Source organism: Pelodiscus sinensis, chromosome 21 (assembly GCF_049634645.1).
Source record: "Pelodiscus sinensis isolate JC-2024 chromosome 21, ASM4963464v1, whole genome shotgun sequence".
Lineage (NCBI taxonomy): Eukaryota > Metazoa > Chordata > Testudines > Trionychidae > Pelodiscus > Pelodiscus sinensis.
The window spans coordinates 16,971,655-16,988,845 of record NC_134731.1 but is presented as its reverse complement, the minus strand read 5'-3'; the positions used below and the strand labels follow the sequence as shown (position 1 = coordinate 16,988,845).

The following is a 17,191-nucleotide window of genomic DNA, read 5'->3' as shown; positions in this document are numbered from 1 at the left end:
ACAGTGGGAGTGTAAACTCCCCAATGCTGGGGGAGAGCCCCAAAGCCTTGGGGGCTGGATCCAGGCAAGTCAAAGGCTGCATTTGGCCCCTGGGCCTGAGGTTCCCCACCCCTGGTTTATGCCTTCACTCCTAGTGCTGGAAACCACACCCTGTCTCCTCTTTAACAGAGTGATTCCTGTTACTGTTGCTGTGCCTTCCTGTCCTACTTATAACTAAATAGTCATGTGTCGTGGCATCTTTAAAATACCTGTTTGGGTTGCTCCTTATGCGAAGTGACAGAGCAAGGCAGTGCCAAATCGCTGATCTGCTGGGCATGGCAAATCTGTTGAAAACCAGGAATATATACGTGTCGCCCAGCTCTTGGATTTCATTCTGCAGATTTCCCATTACATTTTGAAGGGCCTTCTGCTAGTGCAGTGGGTTGTCAAGGGAAGCCGAGTCCAGAGGTCTAAGATCAAAGATGAGAACCTGGAACTCACATCACCTTCCTAGTTCTAAAGTTGTGTTTATAAAACTGGCAAAACCCAGTGGCCTAACGTGGAACCTACTGAGACTGTACCTGTTGTTTCCATCTGGGGGGAGACACTTAATCTGTGCCTCAGATTCTCATTTGTGAAATGGAGATATTTGCTACCTCGGTGTGTTGAGAAGCAGCTGATGTTTGTACAGCACTTTGCAGGGGAAAGCTCTGCGTAAGTCATTGCTTATGCAGCTGTTGACGCCAATGTGTTTGTCATGTGGTGCAGCCGTATATAAAATAGCATCCACTGAAATATTAAAACTGCAGAGCTTAGCTGCTCTGCCCACACCTTGCCTCTGCTGTGTGGGTTTTCCTCTTCACCCACTTAAAGGCCTTCTTGCACTGCCAGAGCAGTGAGTCCAGGTTCTTCACACAAGTCTCCTGTTTCGTGCTGGTTTTCTCACTTACAACCCTCATTGGGCTCCTTAAAGAAATAACCAGGTGGCTTGCTTTGGGCAGAGCTGTTTCTAAACCAGATGATCCTCCAGCGTCTTCTAAGATCCTGGCAGTTCCTGGAGAGAACTCTTGCACCTGTTGAATAGCAGCCCAGGCGCAAGGAGTAAAGTTTATTTTAAATGCAACTTTTTGTATCTAAAGAAACACTCTTGTCTGCATAGCAGGTGGTGATAGGTTCTCCATACAGGATTGCTGGTGTCTCCCAGGGTACTCAGAGTCAATAGATAGGGATGGGCAGCACTGGAGAAGAAAAGTACTCTGTATGCTGGGAAATATCCAAAGCCCTACTTCTCACCTACCATCTCTTCCTGTACCTCCTTAAAGCCCCGCCCCGCCACCCCAAAGCAGTGATTCCATAGCCCAAAGAGCAGGTTTTGCTGCCAAGGGATTGGTATGGGCAATTTGAGAATAATCTTTGACGTTATTTCCTCTTCTGCCCATAGGCCCCTGCTGAATTATCTTTCTCCTCCAAGCTGGTCCTGCTGCATATGTTAATGGCTGCAGCGACTGGTTTTGGTGTTACTGGTAGTGTTGTATGTATGTCTGTCTGGATGGGCATGGTGTAAATTAACTAAACACTTGGATCCCAGAATGTTTAAATCTCTCTATGCTCTGGGGTTCGGTAGCAACACTTAATTTTCAGGTACCTGACTGGAGGGGTGGCCAATGGGGCTGTTAGCCCGACTGTGTGGCACAGATGTCTCATGTTTCGTGTGATGGTTTTCCCGACAGGTCCTGGCGGAACTCAAGGAGTACGCTACCGAGGTGGATGTTGACTTTGTCCGCAAGGCTGTGCGAGCTATTGGCCGCTGTGCTATCAAGGTTGAGGCAAGTACTTGACACAAGTTTATAGATCTGACACACACCATGATGACTGAGCACTTCAGAAATCAGAATGGATTCCTCCTCTTCAGCCTTGTGGGGTAGGGAAAGGCTTCTTACCCTGATTTAGAGATTGTCACTGTGTGAGCAACAGCGTCTGGGCAGGAACTCTGATCTGAGCCCTAGTGTAGTGCCTGAACTTCAAGGTTGCCCTTTTTCTCTTGGATCCCAGCCTACCGGACGGAGATGGGCAGATGTAAGTTGTCACAGCTCTATTAACTTCAGTGGCATCACCCACTAAGAATGCCCTGGTTCCTGAGAGCTGGGTCTGGTTTGTTTCATAAGGAATGCAGAGGACCCAGTGCCGTGAAGGAAGGGCTTGAGCCCCCGTTCCATTTCAGTAGGACCTACACAAAGTATTGGGAATTGTTTTTATTTTTTTCTGCATGTAGAGTTGAAGTCCATTGCGAAGTGGAACACACGCTTGGCATGACTCTGTCTGATTCTCTCGTTTTAAAGACCTGTAAAGTGTGCAGCTTTGTTCGGATACCTGTTAGTCTGTCTCATGTGAGTGACTTTCCATGGACACTTGCAGATATCCAGAAGAACAGTCTAAAAGATCCCTTGTCAGTTCAACAGCTGCCTACAAAGGATGGTGTGGAGGTGGCATGTTGACTGAACTTTTAAAGCAAGTCTAGCTCTGAAAGGTACTAGAAAGGGATCACTGTGAAGAGACAAGGCTTACAGCAGGAGTGGAGAACCTTTTTCCTACCAAGATCTCTGACCCCCAGAAAAGACCAGTTGTGGGTGACGAACAGCCCCGGGGCTATGGGGAGGTGGGGGGATGCAGAGGCTCAGGGCTTCCCCACGGTTTTGGGATTAGGGTCACCAACTTTCCCAACCAGATAGACTGGAGGCCACAAATGCCAATGGTTTTTGGCCCATCTGGTCGGGAAAGTTGGCCGTAATTGGGGAGCTCGGGGTGTGGGAGGGGGGCTCCAGGCTGAGGCAGAAAGTTGGGATGTGAGGGGGGGTATAGGCTCTGGGGTGGGGTTTAGGAAGGGGGGGATTGGGATGTGAGGGGGGGGCCAAGGGGTTTAGAGTGTGGGAGGGGGCTTAGGGCAGGAGGTGAGCGTACCAGGGTCTGGGTGGGAGTTAGGGTGTAGGAGGGGCCTCAGGGCAGGGGGTTGGGATGCAGGAGGGAGTGCGTGGCACTTACCTCCAGTAGCGCCCAGGTTTGGAAGTGTCCAGCATGTGTCCCCTGCAAGCCCGGGGGGGGGGGGGGGAGAGGTGGCTCTGTGCGGATGTTAACTTGCGGATGCTGCCCCCACAGCTCCAATTGCCCACCGTTCCCAGCCATTGGGAGCTGTAGAGGGGGTGCCTGCAGGCGATGGCAACATGCAGAGTTTCCTGGATGGCCACGAGCCAGCACCCGCAGCTCCAGCCCTGCAGGGGGCACCGAGGCTTGGGGCTTCCCAAGCATGGGGACTTGCTATGGGCCACGTGAAACTAAGTGGGGGCCTGGATCTGTCCCGCAGGCCAGGGTTCCCCAACCCAGCTTAGAGTGTCATTTAGATAAACCAGTAGCAAAAGCCGTCTAGATGGTTCTGTTTCCCAACCGGGCTGATGAAGCTGAAACAGGAGACTCCACGCAGGTTTGAAGTGCAAGTCTGTGTACACAAGGCCTTAGACTGCTTCCTCCGTCTACGGGACATATGGCCTTTGATTTGCCCTCTTATCTCCACTCTCCTGTTCCCTGGGCCTTTCAGCTCAGAGCAGTGCTGACAGGAAAACATTTGTCCCTGCCATAGTTTCCTCTTCCAGCTTGAAGTTGCTGAGAGGCAGTGATCAGCACTGATCTGGCCACGTTTCCTGATGCTAGTGTCTGTGGATGCCAGTGTGTGTCCCTCTGTGGCCAAGTGGAGTGGAACAGCCTATTTGAATAGTAGCAACAGTAAGAGAAGAGGATCTGAGTCTGAAAGAGCTGCGGCTACTAAGCAGTTTGGTCAAATCAGAGATGATTCGTTCTAGGGGCTGGGCTTCTCAGCCAAATCCCTGACTAGTCCACTCCAGATAATCCCATCAGGTTAGAAGTTGGGCCATGTGTAATGGGAAGCAGCACATGCCTAGATCCCATGGGAGTCTCTTCTCAGGGATTGTGTGAGGGCCATGCAGAAAAGCTAACTATGTCCCAGCTAATTTCCCTGCTGTGTAACTGGACCCTTGTGTATCCTAATAGGCTGAGTTAAACCCTTCTTTTAGCAACCTTCCTTTGGAGACTTTGCTTTTACAGATTAGTTCTGTTTATTTCTTACAAGAACCAAATTCAAGTGTGAAGTTCAAAGCAGCCTCTTACGGTGTAAAATGAGGCTTTCATCACTGGGCTAATCAGTACTTGTGCTCAGTGCACCAGTTTTCTCAACTCAAGGCTGTTTTCACTGTGTCTGGTGACTAATGGAGGGCTCTCTGCACTCAGCCACCTAATGCTCAGGCTCCTGCTGGCTTAGAAATCTGCCTTTGACACAGGGCGCAGCCAGCGGGAGCTGCTGATGAATGAGCATCCACAGGGAACCACAGTCCCCGCCTTCACGAGTCCTCCCGCTCCTCCACTTGTGTGTCTTACAGAAGAGTTGGCTCTTGAATAAATTTCTCTCTACTGTGACTCGAGACTTAGAGCAGTCACGTTAGCTGGTGAGGGGATGGAGGTTTGCATCTCAGCAGCAGGGCTAAAGGGAAGCTTGCAGCTGTGATTGGAGGAGTATGAATCTAGCCTCAATCTGTGTCTAAGGGCTTCACTAGGGACCAGATGGCTATGAAGAATCTGTGTGAAAGTAGCAGAGCTGCAGCTAGTGTGACAAGCACTATGGACCAGGAAGGCAAAGAGAAGGGAGTGGTATTATTAGTGGGTTTTGATCCAATCAAAGAAACCAGCATAATTAATGACCCCGTAAGATTAGTACCGTGCTGTACAATTTGGCGAACTCTGCAGAATCCGACTGGTTTGGTTTGTCGCACAATTTTTTTACTCCCTTAGCTGAAAACCATTCCTGCTTTGGTGCCGCCGACTCCTATAACTAGCCAGTTAAATAAAAGTTGTAATTATCTGGTAAAGTGTCCACCTCTAGGAACCTTTGAAATACCCATCTTTTAAAATGGCTGCCCACCCTCTGGAGGGGAGGCATATCTTGGCATGGAGACTTTAGGATTGCCGCACTGCACAGATCCCCATGTGGCTGTACCTCTTCAAAGGGACACTCACGCAAAAATTAGACATTGCAACAAGGAACCTTATCCCTGGTGTAACGGGCTGTACCACAGCGTTCACAGGGCAAGAGTTGCAAATAATAACTTGTTTTTCCTGTGTCCTGTTGGCATGCCTTAGTGCTTGGACAGTGTAAGCTGTCAGTTTCATGTTCAGGCTTGCTCAACTCAATAGTTGTACTTTGGTTTGTAAAGAATATTTTGGAAAGGTGGTAATTTAGGGAAAACTTCATAGATTCCAACACCAGATGGAACCATGGCGGGCCCCTGGCCAGGCTAGTCCCTCACCTGCAGCGAGCCTCTGTCCTGGCCGGAGCAGCCAGCCCGCGGGCAGGGAGTGCTCCAACCCAGCTAAGCTGGAGCACCCCACCCTGTTTAACCAGTTAACTGATTCAGTGAGATTTTACATCCCAGTCTGACCCATGTAACAAAAGGCCATGGAACGTCCCCAAATGTAGCCCATGTCTCTGTAAGATCATGTAAGTAATAATGAAGAGAAGTCTTTGTTCCTGGGGCGTGGAGCTGAGTGTGCAGCTTCGGAACTGCCCGGTATCCACCAGGAGGGGAACTAGCCCAACCCCGCACAGCTACTTAGCTGCTGATAATGGTCTCTGGCCCCAGGGGCCTTGCTGAGATCTCCCGGCCCTGCCTTGTGCCAAAGGTCTGCCTGCCTGAGACTTGTAAGCTGGTAGCTGACAGGCTTCAAATGCTGTTTTGTCAAGCGAGAGAAGAGAGCGGAGCAGCCTGTAATCAAGGCTGATGCCTTTAAATGACATGAACTCAGATGGCTTTTTCCCTGCCATCGTAATAGCATGGTACGTATCGAGCAATAGTAAGCAGACCTAATGTAGTGAAGAGGGGAGGTTGGTATTCGGCAGGCGTCTGTTGCTGGGAATTTCTAGATCTTCTGTCAGCACAGGCATGCGGAGGTGAATGGGGCATGGGTGAGGCATTCTGTGCTCTGCCCAAGTCAGGGCTGTGGGTCAGGCTGAGGTGTGTCTGCGAGATTTATGCCCATTCTCAGACTGAGCTGCCAATTTTCCCTGATTTTAACCTCTTCCACCCTCCCCCAATGCTCTGCCGCTCTCACATCCACCTGGGGGAGGGACGGGATGTATCCTCACCGAATGCTTTCCGAAGTGATTGATGGGGGCTGCGTATGTACTGCCTTGAGCAATCTGTTCCTCCCATTAATCACCTGCTGTGTAATGAGGCATCACATGCTCTGCTAGTGCCCAGTTTGCTGGCTGTGTTTCAGTCCCTCCGGTGTCTCAGCCACTTCACTCTTTTGTGGCATCCTGCTGCCTCCAAGCCCTTTAGCTCCTCTATCCTAATGACTGCAGCTCCAGTTTCCAGGGTCTCCATGTGACCCGGAGAGCATTCTAGGGGCCCCTTGCTGCTCTTCTGTGGAGTCCCAGTCTGGGGCATGACTACTAACCCACTTTGCCAGACCAACAAGGAGTCAGAGGTTGGAATTTATATATGTATTAGCATAGCCAAAGAATTCTTTTGCAGTGTTAGTACATGTGTATCCCAACCTCTGTTTCCCCCACTCTGTGCATCTGGCAAAGTGGGGTTTACCCACGAAAGCTCGTGCCCAAATGAATGTCAACCTTTAAGGTGCTACAAGACTCCTTGTTGGCTTTCAGACACAGACAAACACAGCGATCCCTCTGAGATCTAGTTACCTTGAGAGACCAGCCTCATTTTCTTGCCCCTGCTTTCGGTGCCTGGTACTCCAGTTACACGCAATGTGCTGGGCAGAAGTGCTTGTCCAAAATGGTAGCCGTAGGATAACTGTCCCGCTTCTCTCCTCTCCTCAGCAATCTGCAGAGCGCTGCGTGAGCACGCTACTCGACCTCATCCAAACCAAAGTCAACTACGTTGTCCAAGAGGCCATTGTTGTCATCAGGGACATCTTCCGCAAGTATCCCAACAAGTATGTGCAAATCCTGCAGGCCTACTGTCCAAAGGAAAGCAACCTGCTTTCACAGAGAGGGCCAGTGCCCCCTTCCAGCTCTTGTGTGTGAGGGACTCTTGTCCATGCAGATAAAGCATCAGTGTCTTTCAGCAGAGTCTCCGGGATGAGTAGATACTAATGGTTGAACCTCTTCAGGGTTCTATAGCAGATTCTGTTGTGACTGCCAGGGTATATGCCCGCCACGCCATCAGGGTAATCAGGAGAGCATGGGAAAGTGCTTACAAAATGTTAAACCTAGGCTCACGCCAGTGGCCATTCCACTGCTACCCCTGGGGGGCATGGGTGCTTAATACACAGGTTGGAATTTCCAGTGAGGAAGGGGGGCTGCCAGGGAAAATGCAGAATCTGATACAGGCTCAAGGGGAGTGATTCAGCTGATGTGAGATTTTGAATCTCAGATCCTGTTTTCAAGAGACAAATTGAGGCACCTCTGCCTGGAGTTTCTCTTGCAGTGTTGCTGCGAAGAGGAAGAGAATTACAAAGCTCTTGAGAAGCCTTTGAAATGTAGCTACTTTGACGCTCTCCCCTTTGGCAGGGGAGTGCACAGAAGTGCTTTTTTTTCCTGGAAATTAGTCTTCTTGTTATGTGTCTCATTGCCCATAAAAATGGAAGTCGTTTTGACTTGGCCCAGGGGCTTTGCCACTGACCGCCCACTGTGAATGAGGCTGGAGTTTCACCATGATTTGATAACTCAGTGCTCTGATAAATCAGGTATGAGAGCATCATTGCCACGCTATGCGAGAACCTCGACTCCCTGGACGAGCCAGATGCCAGGGCTGCCATGATCTGGATAGTGGGCGAATACGCAGAGAGAATCGACAACGCGGATGAACTGCTGGAGAGCTTCTTGGAAGGCTTCCATGATGAAAGCACCCAGGTACAACTGCTCACCATCCCCTTCCTCGGGTGCTCATGCAGTCTGCACAGGTAGGGCTGGTGGAGTTGGATGGGAAATGTTTTGCCCCCTCAGAAAACCGATTTTGTAGGGGCTAAAATTCCAAAATCAAAACACTTGGATTTGGGAATGCTGGTGCTTTCCTTTGCAGGATGTGTACATCTGTAGGCTAGTCTTTCCTATCTCCCAGAAGGCACCTCTGTCCACTCCCTGGAGGGGGGGGGGGATATGTGGTGCACCATGGGAGATGTAGTCTGGCCACTGAGCCCAGCCCACAGAGGAGAATGGGAACATGAGGCAACCAAACGAGAGCTCCCATTAGGCACTATAGCAGCATCTCCAAATCAACCTATTGACACTGGTTTTGTGACAAAAATCAAACTGTTCTGTGGAAAGCAGATACTTTTTGAGCCAGTTTTGTCTTTAGACAAAACCCCAATTTTCTGTCAAACAAGTTTGGTGGAGAATTTTCAACTAGCCCTTTGTGTCCCATTTGAATAGGTAGGAACCCCTCAATCTGAAGCTGGAATAAAATCTTCTCAGCTGTCTGGCGGGTGATTTAAGGGTTTTTGCTTCTTCCTAGAATAGTGAACAATGCATCAGACAGGTGGAAATTGCACTGAGCAAAGGAGAAGCCTTATGCACAGTAGCTTGCTAGGTCTTAAAATAAGTGCCCCACTGTCTGTGGTATGAGCCACCTGTGCTGGGGTACACTCTAGGACCATGGTCACCAACAGGTCGATCACGAGGCGTCCTGTCCGCCCGCCCCCATTTCCCTCCCACCCCCGAGAAGCCCCACTACTTACTTCAAGTGAAAATGGAGGTAGTGTCGCCTTCCCGGGGATGGACAGAAGTCCCGCAGCTTAGCGCCACCTCTGGCAATTCCAGAAGTGCGCTAGCTGCTCTGCCGGGTGTACTGCGGGAGGGAGCATCGGCTCCCTGCACTGCACAGGAGAGGTGAGTCAGCTTCGAGGGAGGCACGCGCGGGGTCGGCCCTGGGGCAGGCGCGCACAGGGTTTCCCTGCGCCGGGGTGGGGGGGTCGGCCCCGGGACAGGTGCGTGCTGGTTTCCCTCGGGGGGCGGGGGGAGAGGAATCCTGGGAGGAGGCAGATGCAGGGGACTTTCTGCCTCCACTGGCACCCCAGCTACAGAACGCTATCCCCATCCACAGAATGCTGTCCCCACTCCCCGAACGCTGTCCTCAGCCACAGAACTCTGTCCCCACTCTCCTGTTCCCAGCTATAGAACTCTGTCTCTATCCCCGTCCCCACTCCTCGAACTCTGTCCCCACTGCCATTCTGTCCCCTGCTGCTGAACCCTGTTCCCTGCCCTCCCAGCACCCTGTTCCCTCTCCCCTGCCCCCAGCCGCAGAACTCTGTCCCCACAATATGTATAATTATAAATGCTTCATTTTAGATTTAAATAGCATGAATAAAAAACAGACCATTTATTTCCTAACTATAAACACGTGATTTTAATTTTATATATCACATAATTTAAAAATAAACTGTTTATCAGAGTGTGTAAGTAAGGGCTGGGTATAGCAAGTGATGGACAGGAGGAGAATAGAGAGAATAGGGCTTCAAGGAAGGGGCGGGGTGGTAGATCTTCACCTGTTCTGAGATTTAAAAAGTGATCTTGGGTGTAAAAAGGTTGTGGAGACCACTGCTCTAGGATAACCTGTGCTGGTGGTGTGGCTGCCCTAACAGCATGTTTCACATGGCTGGTGAAATGAATACACGGTTAGGGCCATGGACTTACAAAGGACAAGCTGCTAAAACCAATTGGGGTAAGAAGCTAATATGGGAAGGCAAGATCCAAATCTGTGTATCATTTGTTTTGCTGTTAGCTGCTGCTAGTTGCCGACAATGGCAGTAAAACAGTAAACTGAGCAATCACGATCCTGATGTGCATGGAGGACTCCCGTAGCTATGTACTAACCCCCATGCTGGAGCTCAAGTGGCGGGGGAGAGGGGACAGGCACCAATGCCAGTGCGGCTCATTGAATCTCTTGCTGTGTTGCTGCTTGGTCTTAGGTGCAGCTCACCCTGCTGACTGCAATAGTCAAGTTGTTCTTAAAGAAACCCTCAGAAACACAGGAGCTGGTCCAGCAGGTCCTGAGCCTGGCCACGCAGGTAAGCTGAGCTTTCCCGGGAGGCAAGGTGCTGGGAAGCCGTGCTGCCAGGGCCCTGCGCACGCAGGCCGTTCGGTGTTGTGCACCAACTCAAGATGTCGCCGTGCACACCTAGTTTCTCCTGAGCAGCATTTCAGGGGAGGGCTTCATAACAGGGCCCTGCAATTGTTTGCTTCTGTTTTGCTATTTCAGAACTGTCTGAAACAACATCTACTAGTCACCCTTGCTGTAAAACGGGCAGGAACCTTTTTTGAGTTGGGGGTCACTGACCCACAGAAATATCAGTCAGGGGCTGCACAAAAACACGCCTCGCTGGCCTGTGGCCACTGACTTAGAAGCAGAAAGACTCTCCCCACGTTCTCCTTGCACACCAAAGTGGTGGGGCTCTCTGTTGCTGGGCGGGGAGAGCCCCAAGCCTTGGGGTCCAGAATCCAGGCAAGCCAGGGGCTGTATCCAGCCCCTGAGCCTCTTTTCAAAGGTCACGAGCGTGGGTCTGTTGCCATTTAGAAGTCTTTCCTGGATGTGTAGGGAGCTATTGGAAGGTGGGGGAAAGAAGTTGGCTTCAGAGTTTACATGGCAGTGAAGATGAAGTTGCTATTGGACAGGCTATGAAGTGGCCTGCAGGGGAAGGCCTAGGCATGGTTACAGAGAGGGCCTGCCGAAGATGTGCTCTGCCTGCCGAGTCTCAAAACAGGCCAGGATTCTAATAGGCTTATTTCACACACCTCCATCGAGTCTGGTTTATTGTGTTTTCACGTGATTAGCCAGGCATTGCGCGCCCAGGGCCGTGTCACTGTTCTGCGCTCGCTTTCATAGGTGCAGCTCCCTAGTTTCCAGTTGAGCGTGAGCGAATGAGCATGCTTCTCTTCTCTGGGTAGAAGACATCGTTGGTCTCTGCTTGTGTTTCATGGAGAGGGCAGGAAAGGGAAGCGGAGAGGAAAATCTGAGTTTGCCCTTTACCAGGTCAAACTCCCCTAGTTGTGTTGCCGACAGGAAGGCTTCTTAGGAAGCAGAGTTCTGACTTGTCTTGTATTGAAAGGCAGTTTGGAGCAAGTGATCATCCCCTCCATCTGCCCTCAAAGGCCCTGCTTGACCGTAAGCAGGCAACTGGTAGGTTGGATGAGTTAGTGTCTCTTGATGGGGGTCAAGAGGGTTTAAAAAAGATCCCCCCCTTAGGTGTAGCAGCTCACCAGGCAAGGTGCCGCGATGAGAGGCATGAGCAATTGGCCTCTGACGACTTGAGATCACTGCTAGAGCACAGCAAGTGGAACGGGGTTAGCCAGCTCAGTCGTCTTACAAATGGCCGCTCGTGTGTTCCAAGCGGGAGAAAGTTCTGAACCCTGGTATCACAGGGGGCTATTGCAACTTGGACACCTGGCATCACAGAGCTGGAGGAGGAGGACGCTGGGGGGGTGAGGAGATGTAGTGAGTGAGAAAATGTTTAGGCTCATCCATCTTTCGCTGCTACTCCCAGCCTGGGTGTTGAGTAGACGGCATCTGTTTGCTTTGATTTTTTAAGGAGAGCTTTTATTTGAAAAGGGAATGGAGATTTCATGCTAGGGAAGAATTATCTCCAATAAAACAAAGATGTTAACAGCTGGAGGCCTGGGAATGGAAGAAAGCCATAACAGTCAATTCAGTTTGTGTCTCTTCGTATCTGTCTTATTAACAAAGTGGAGGAGTAAACGAGACCTTCCCGGCATAAAACTGTAAATGATGAAAGGCAAACCAGCCCCATATTGCAACGTTGTGTGTCTTGTCCCTCCAGTGCCCTTGAATGAGACACATTTCCAGAAATCTTTGGCTATTGTCTTTCATGATACGTAGTGGCTGAAGGAGTCAATTTGATCCCCTTCCCCATCCTTCTGGCTACACTGCGTCTTTCAGGACATTTTGAAGATCACATTTGAAATTACATCAGCTTCTGTGCTTAGTAACCTTGAGGAGTTGAACCCTTTTTAAATTTTACTAAATGTAAGTCTAGGGTTTTCCTCTCTGACCACCCAGATTAGCTGTGTTTGGGAATGAGCACAAAGGGTAAGACCCTGGGATTTTTCTAGTAAGGTGACTGATTGCCAAGGAATAGCAGTCTCTCTAGCATCTGTCTCCTGGCCAACGCTGCTCTTCCAACAAGTGTTTTAAATGAAGGACAGTAGAAGCAGGCTATAGTTGGAGCAGTCAAACTTGGTCAGCCACTAGAGTAATGCAGAGTTTTATCTTAGGATTCGGACAACCCAGACCTGCGGGATCGTGGCTATATCTACTGGCGCCTTCTCTCCACGGACCCCGTGACTGCCAAAGAAGTGGTCTTATCGGAAAAGCCTCTGATTTCGGAGGAGACTGACCTGATCGAGCCGACTCTGCTGGATGAGCTGATCTGCCACATCGGGTCACTGGCGTCTGTGTATCACAAGCCCCCCAATGCTTTTGTGGAGGGCAGCCATGGGATCCACCGCAAACACTTGCCAATTCACCATGGAAGGTAAGCCAGGAGCCACCAGGGAGGGTGTTGGAGAGCTGTGGTTTTCTTCCCTCCTAAGAAACTGAAAAGATGCCAGGGTCTGCTACAAAAGCCAGATCTTCCCAATTCCAGAGGTTTGTGCAGATCATTCAGCGAGCCATCTCCGAGCCTGTCCCATACAAGGCTCTTACCCTAGTTGTAGCTTCTGAGCTTCTAGACCCGCGATGTCCAACCAGTTCTGAAGCAGTAGCTACTAGAGGGGCTACTGCTGTAGCGACCTAGCCACGCTCAACTGGCCAAGTAGCCACACATGGCTAGTGGCTAGCGTGTTGGAAACCACAAAGGAGATAGGAAGCAGCACAGAGATGAGTCTGTTAGGTGTGTGTGGTAGGGGAAAAGAGAATTCTGCGCCGCTTTTGGAGTGACACAGGGAGGAGAGTCTGATAGAGGGGCTGGAGAAATAAAAGCTTTGAAGCGGTGTAGGGCTGGCAAGAGGAGAAAAGCAGCTGATGCGCACACTGCCTTGGGAGGTGTGTGTTTCTGGGATGGGGCGAGAGGTTTTTGGGAAATGCAGGACTTGGCTACATGGAAAATGTCTCCCTTCTCCCACGGCCAGGTACACAGTTGACCTCTCCCACAGTGGGGAGCGCACAGTGGGAGAAACGGCTGAAGAGCTCTTGCTGATGCTCGGGATCTTTGAAAGCAGGGAGCCTGGAGAAAAGGGTCAGGCCCATGCAGAATTATAGAGTTGGAAGAGACCTCAGAAGGTCATCAAGTCCAGCCCCCTGCCCAAGGCAGGACCAATCCCAACTAAATCAACCCGGCCAGGGCTTTGTCAAGCCGAGACTTAAACACCTCTAGGGATGGAGAGTCTACCCCCTCCCTAGGGAACCCAGCCCAGTGCTTCACCACCCTCCAAGGGAAATAGTTTTTCCTAATATCCAACCTAGACCTCCCCCACCGCAACTTGAGACCATTGCTCCTTGTTCTACCATCTGTCACTACTGTGAACAGCCTCTCTCCATCCTCTTTGGAACCTCCCTTCAGGAAGTTGAAGGCTGCTATCAAATCCCCCCTCACTCTTCTCTTCTGCAGACTAAACAAACCCAAATCCCTCAGCCTTTCCTCATAGGTCATGTGCTCCAGCCCCCTCCTCATTTTAGTTGCTCTCTGCTGGACCCTTTCCAATGCATCCACATCCTTTCTATAGTGGGGGGCCCAGAACTGGACACAATACTCCAGATATGGCCTCACCAGAGCCGAATAAAGGGGAATAATCACTTCTCTACATCTGCCGGCAGTGCTCCCTAATATTCCATTAGCTTTCTTGGCTACAAGAGCACACTGTTGACTCATATCCAGCTTCTCATCCACTATAGTCCCCAGGTCCTTTTCTGCCGAACTGCTACTTAGCCAGTCGGTCTCCAGCCTGTAACAATGCTTGGGATTCTTTCGTCCCAAGGGCAGGACTCTGCATTTCTCCTTGTTGAACCTCATCAGATTTCTTTTGGTCCAATCTTCTAATCTGTCTAGGTCACTCTGGACCCTATCCCTGCCCTCCAGTATATCTGCCTCTCCCCCTAGCTTAGTATCATCAGTGAACTTGCTGAGGGTGCAATCCACCCCCTCATCCAGGTCATTAATAAAGATGTTTGGCCTAGAGTCATGAGGCAGGTTGAGGTCTGAATTATGGCAGAAAGCGTGAGCTACCTGTGACAGTCCAGATGGTTCAGTTTGTTCCCTGGACACCACTCTAGGGTTAAAGAACTAGCCAAAGAGGCCCACCCAGATAGCAGTCTGGGACTCTGGCATCCAGTTGCCAGCCACAGGGATCCTTGCTGTGTTGCTGCTCTCTGTCACCATGGCTGATTCTGCTTGGTAAGTCTACTGATGACAGTTGCAGGTTTGCTTGTGGCAGGAAGTAAAGTGTCTAAGCTCCCCTCTTGGCAGCCTGGCAGGGCCATCTGGAACACTGAATTTCCTGCCCATCTGACTGATAAATCATATGGGCGATTGTTCCTTTGCTGTTGTCTAGCCCCATCCCTCCATCCATTCTGCTACTCTAATAGCGAAAGGACTTTGTCACGCGACTGACTTGGGGATGCTGAATTGCTTTTTTCCTTGGTCTGAGCCATGGCCTGGCACTAGTGCCCAGGGCCTGCGGCGACAAGCCCATTCAGATCGGTGTTTCTCGGGATAGCCTGGTACCAGTGTGCAGAGAGACAAAAGCTGTGACTGCACTGCTCAGGTACCATCCCCATTCCAGGCTCTCCGACATTGCAGGGGGTGGGTCTGTAAGATTCTCAGCTCCACAGTCTGAGCAGCTCTCTAAAGCATCCATGGCCAACCCACGGCTCGTGAGCAGCATGCAAAAGTGCAGCTCACGAAGCCGCTCATGCGCCCCACCCAATAGCGCCCACCAGCTTCCTTCTCCCCTTCCTCCCCCCCAGCTTCCCTTTGCTTACTGGGTTGAAGCTGTGGGGTTTTAAAAATGGTGCCCGAGATGGTGGCCGTCTTAAAGGGGCAGCCTCCTTTTTAAAAAATGTGTTTGTTTGCTCGACAATTCTGTTCTGGGGGGCTTTTTTTTGTACTTTTCCCGCCACTGTTTTGACTCTCTGTGGCCACCAGTGTTCTAAAGGTTGGCTCTCTCACCCCTGTGCCGTGCATTTCACATCCTCGCAGCAGCTGACAGCTCTTCCTTGTCTGACCACTTCAGGAGTTCTCTCGTCACTGAGCACTCACGTGCCACGGTCAGCTGCTGCTCAGCCAGCCCGTCCACTCTGCTCCTCTCACATCGCTTGCTTGGATAGCTCTGCAGGGCTCCATCATCTTTTCCTTAATTACCTGCTGCCTGGGCCAACACTGGCTCTGGCTGCCGCTGCTGCACTGAGAAAAAAGGGGGAATGAAAAATATGAGAAGCCCCTTAAATTCTGGTACTGGGACTCGGGCACTCTTCTTAAATGAGTAGTGAGTGCCGGTGTTGCAGGGCAAACCATGCCCCCTTCGCTTGCCTTCCGCCTACCCCAATCCCGTGCTAGATGCTCTCCCTTGCTCCCAGCCGACAGACAGATCGATTGCGCGTATCAAAGGCCTCCTGTGCAGCATTGCTGCTGTGAGCCAGATGGCCACCTTCAGTCATGCCTTCAGCACAAGCAGCCTGCCTGTGGCACTGCTGCGGGGAGTGGATTCGTGGGGAACACTGGAAAACCTGTTTGTTTGGATAAGCTAAGGGGGACAAGCTTTTCACCCAGTAGCTTGGATGGGATCTTGCTCTCCGGGAGCAGTGTGTCCTCTTATAATAGGCCAGGATTCTACTCTGATTGGCTGGTCCTGATTGGATGGGCAGCACTAGCTGGTGCTGAGAGATCTGGGAGCATAGTCCTTGAAGAAATCAGTAATAGCTGTGGTCAGCAGGGGGGAGGGTATCTTGTTGCATGAACAGAGCACTGTGCTGGCTTTTGTCTGTGTTCCTGCTCTCAGCTGCTGGGCAGCACTCAGCCATGTTGTGAACAGCTCACAGCTGGTCAGGTGTTTCTGGTCCTGCTCCACCACTTTGCGTGAGCACCAAAGGCCTCCTGGAGAAAATCCCTAGAGCCTGAGGAGGGAGTTGTGGAGAACCCCTGGGCTGTGTCTAGACTGGCAAGTTTTTCCGCAAAAGCACTTGCCAGCTGTCTACACTGGCCGCTTGAATTTCCGCAAGAACATTGATGATCTCATGTAAGACTGTCAGTGCTTTTGCGGAAATACTGTGCTGCTCCCGTTCGGGCAAAAGCCCTCTTGTGCAAATGCTTTTGTGCAAGAGGGCCAGTGTAGATAACGTGGAATTGTTTTGTGCAAAAAAGCCCCGATCATGAAAATGGCGATCGGGGCTTTCTTGCGCAAAACCGCGTCCTGATTGGCACGGACGCTTTTCTGCAAAAAGTGCTTTTGCGGAAAAGCATCCGTGCCAACCTAGACACTCTTTTCCGCAAATGCTTTTAATGGAAAAACTTTTCCATTAAAAGCATTTGCGGAAAATCATGCCAGTCTAGACATAGCCCTGGTGTCCAGGAAGTTGTCTGCACTGTTTCTCCCACCTCCTTTCTATGCCACTGCAGGCAGGAGGCTCAGACTGGGAGGGCAGGCGATCACCAGGGCTCCAAGTTCTGGCTGCTGTTCTGCTCTGGGAGCAGTGCAAGCAGAGGCAGCTAGAGAGGGGCTGGTTAGACTAAGACACAGGACCCCAGGAGCTATGCTGGTGCCAAATGTAGCCATTCAGGCAGCACTTTTGGAAAAAGGAACCCTCTTGTAGTTTCAGGGCAAGGAAAGAACAGCATCATTATAGCCTGGCTCTGTGTCCTCGGTTCCTTTGAGTCTTGGAGGAAAATCTCAAGTCGTGAACAAAAACCTTGTAAGGAAAAAGTCCTGTGTGAGGAGATGTTTTGCAAATGGGACGTTATGGTGCATTAACATGAGCCCAATTGATCTGCGTTCTATCCTGGGAATTTCTCTGGGGTTATAGGGCAGTTGGACACCCCTAAAGAAAATTGCTTGGCAGTCCCCGCTAGCAGAATGTGAGGATGTGCATGTGGAGAGGAGCTGGAGTGCTAGGAGCCTGCGTACATGGGAGAGGAAGGGTGTGTGTGAGAGAGAATTAGAATTGCTTTGTTGAGGTTTTAA

The 17,191-nt window shown here is 50.8% G+C and overlaps 1 protein-coding gene across 2 annotated transcripts in view; it reads left to right on the top strand.

The window, feature by feature from the left end:
* Nucleotides 1–17,191, top strand: part of AP2B1 (adaptor related protein complex 2 subunit beta 1) — a 103,157-nt gene that overhangs the window by 34,149 nt on the left and 51,817 nt on the right. For both annotated transcript variants that reach the window (XM_075905003.1, XM_075905002.1), the window contains exons 9-13: nucleotides 1,710–1,805; nucleotides 6,884–6,999; nucleotides 7,753–7,918; nucleotides 9,973–10,071; nucleotides 12,293–12,552. In XM_075905003.1, the coding sequence (XP_075761118.1) occupies nucleotides 1,710–1,805; nucleotides 6,884–6,999; nucleotides 7,753–7,918; nucleotides 9,973–10,071; nucleotides 12,293–12,552 (737 nt within the window). The remainder of the gene's footprint in view (nucleotides 1–1,709; nucleotides 1,806–6,883; nucleotides 7,000–7,752; nucleotides 7,919–9,972; nucleotides 10,072–12,292; nucleotides 12,553–17,191) is intronic.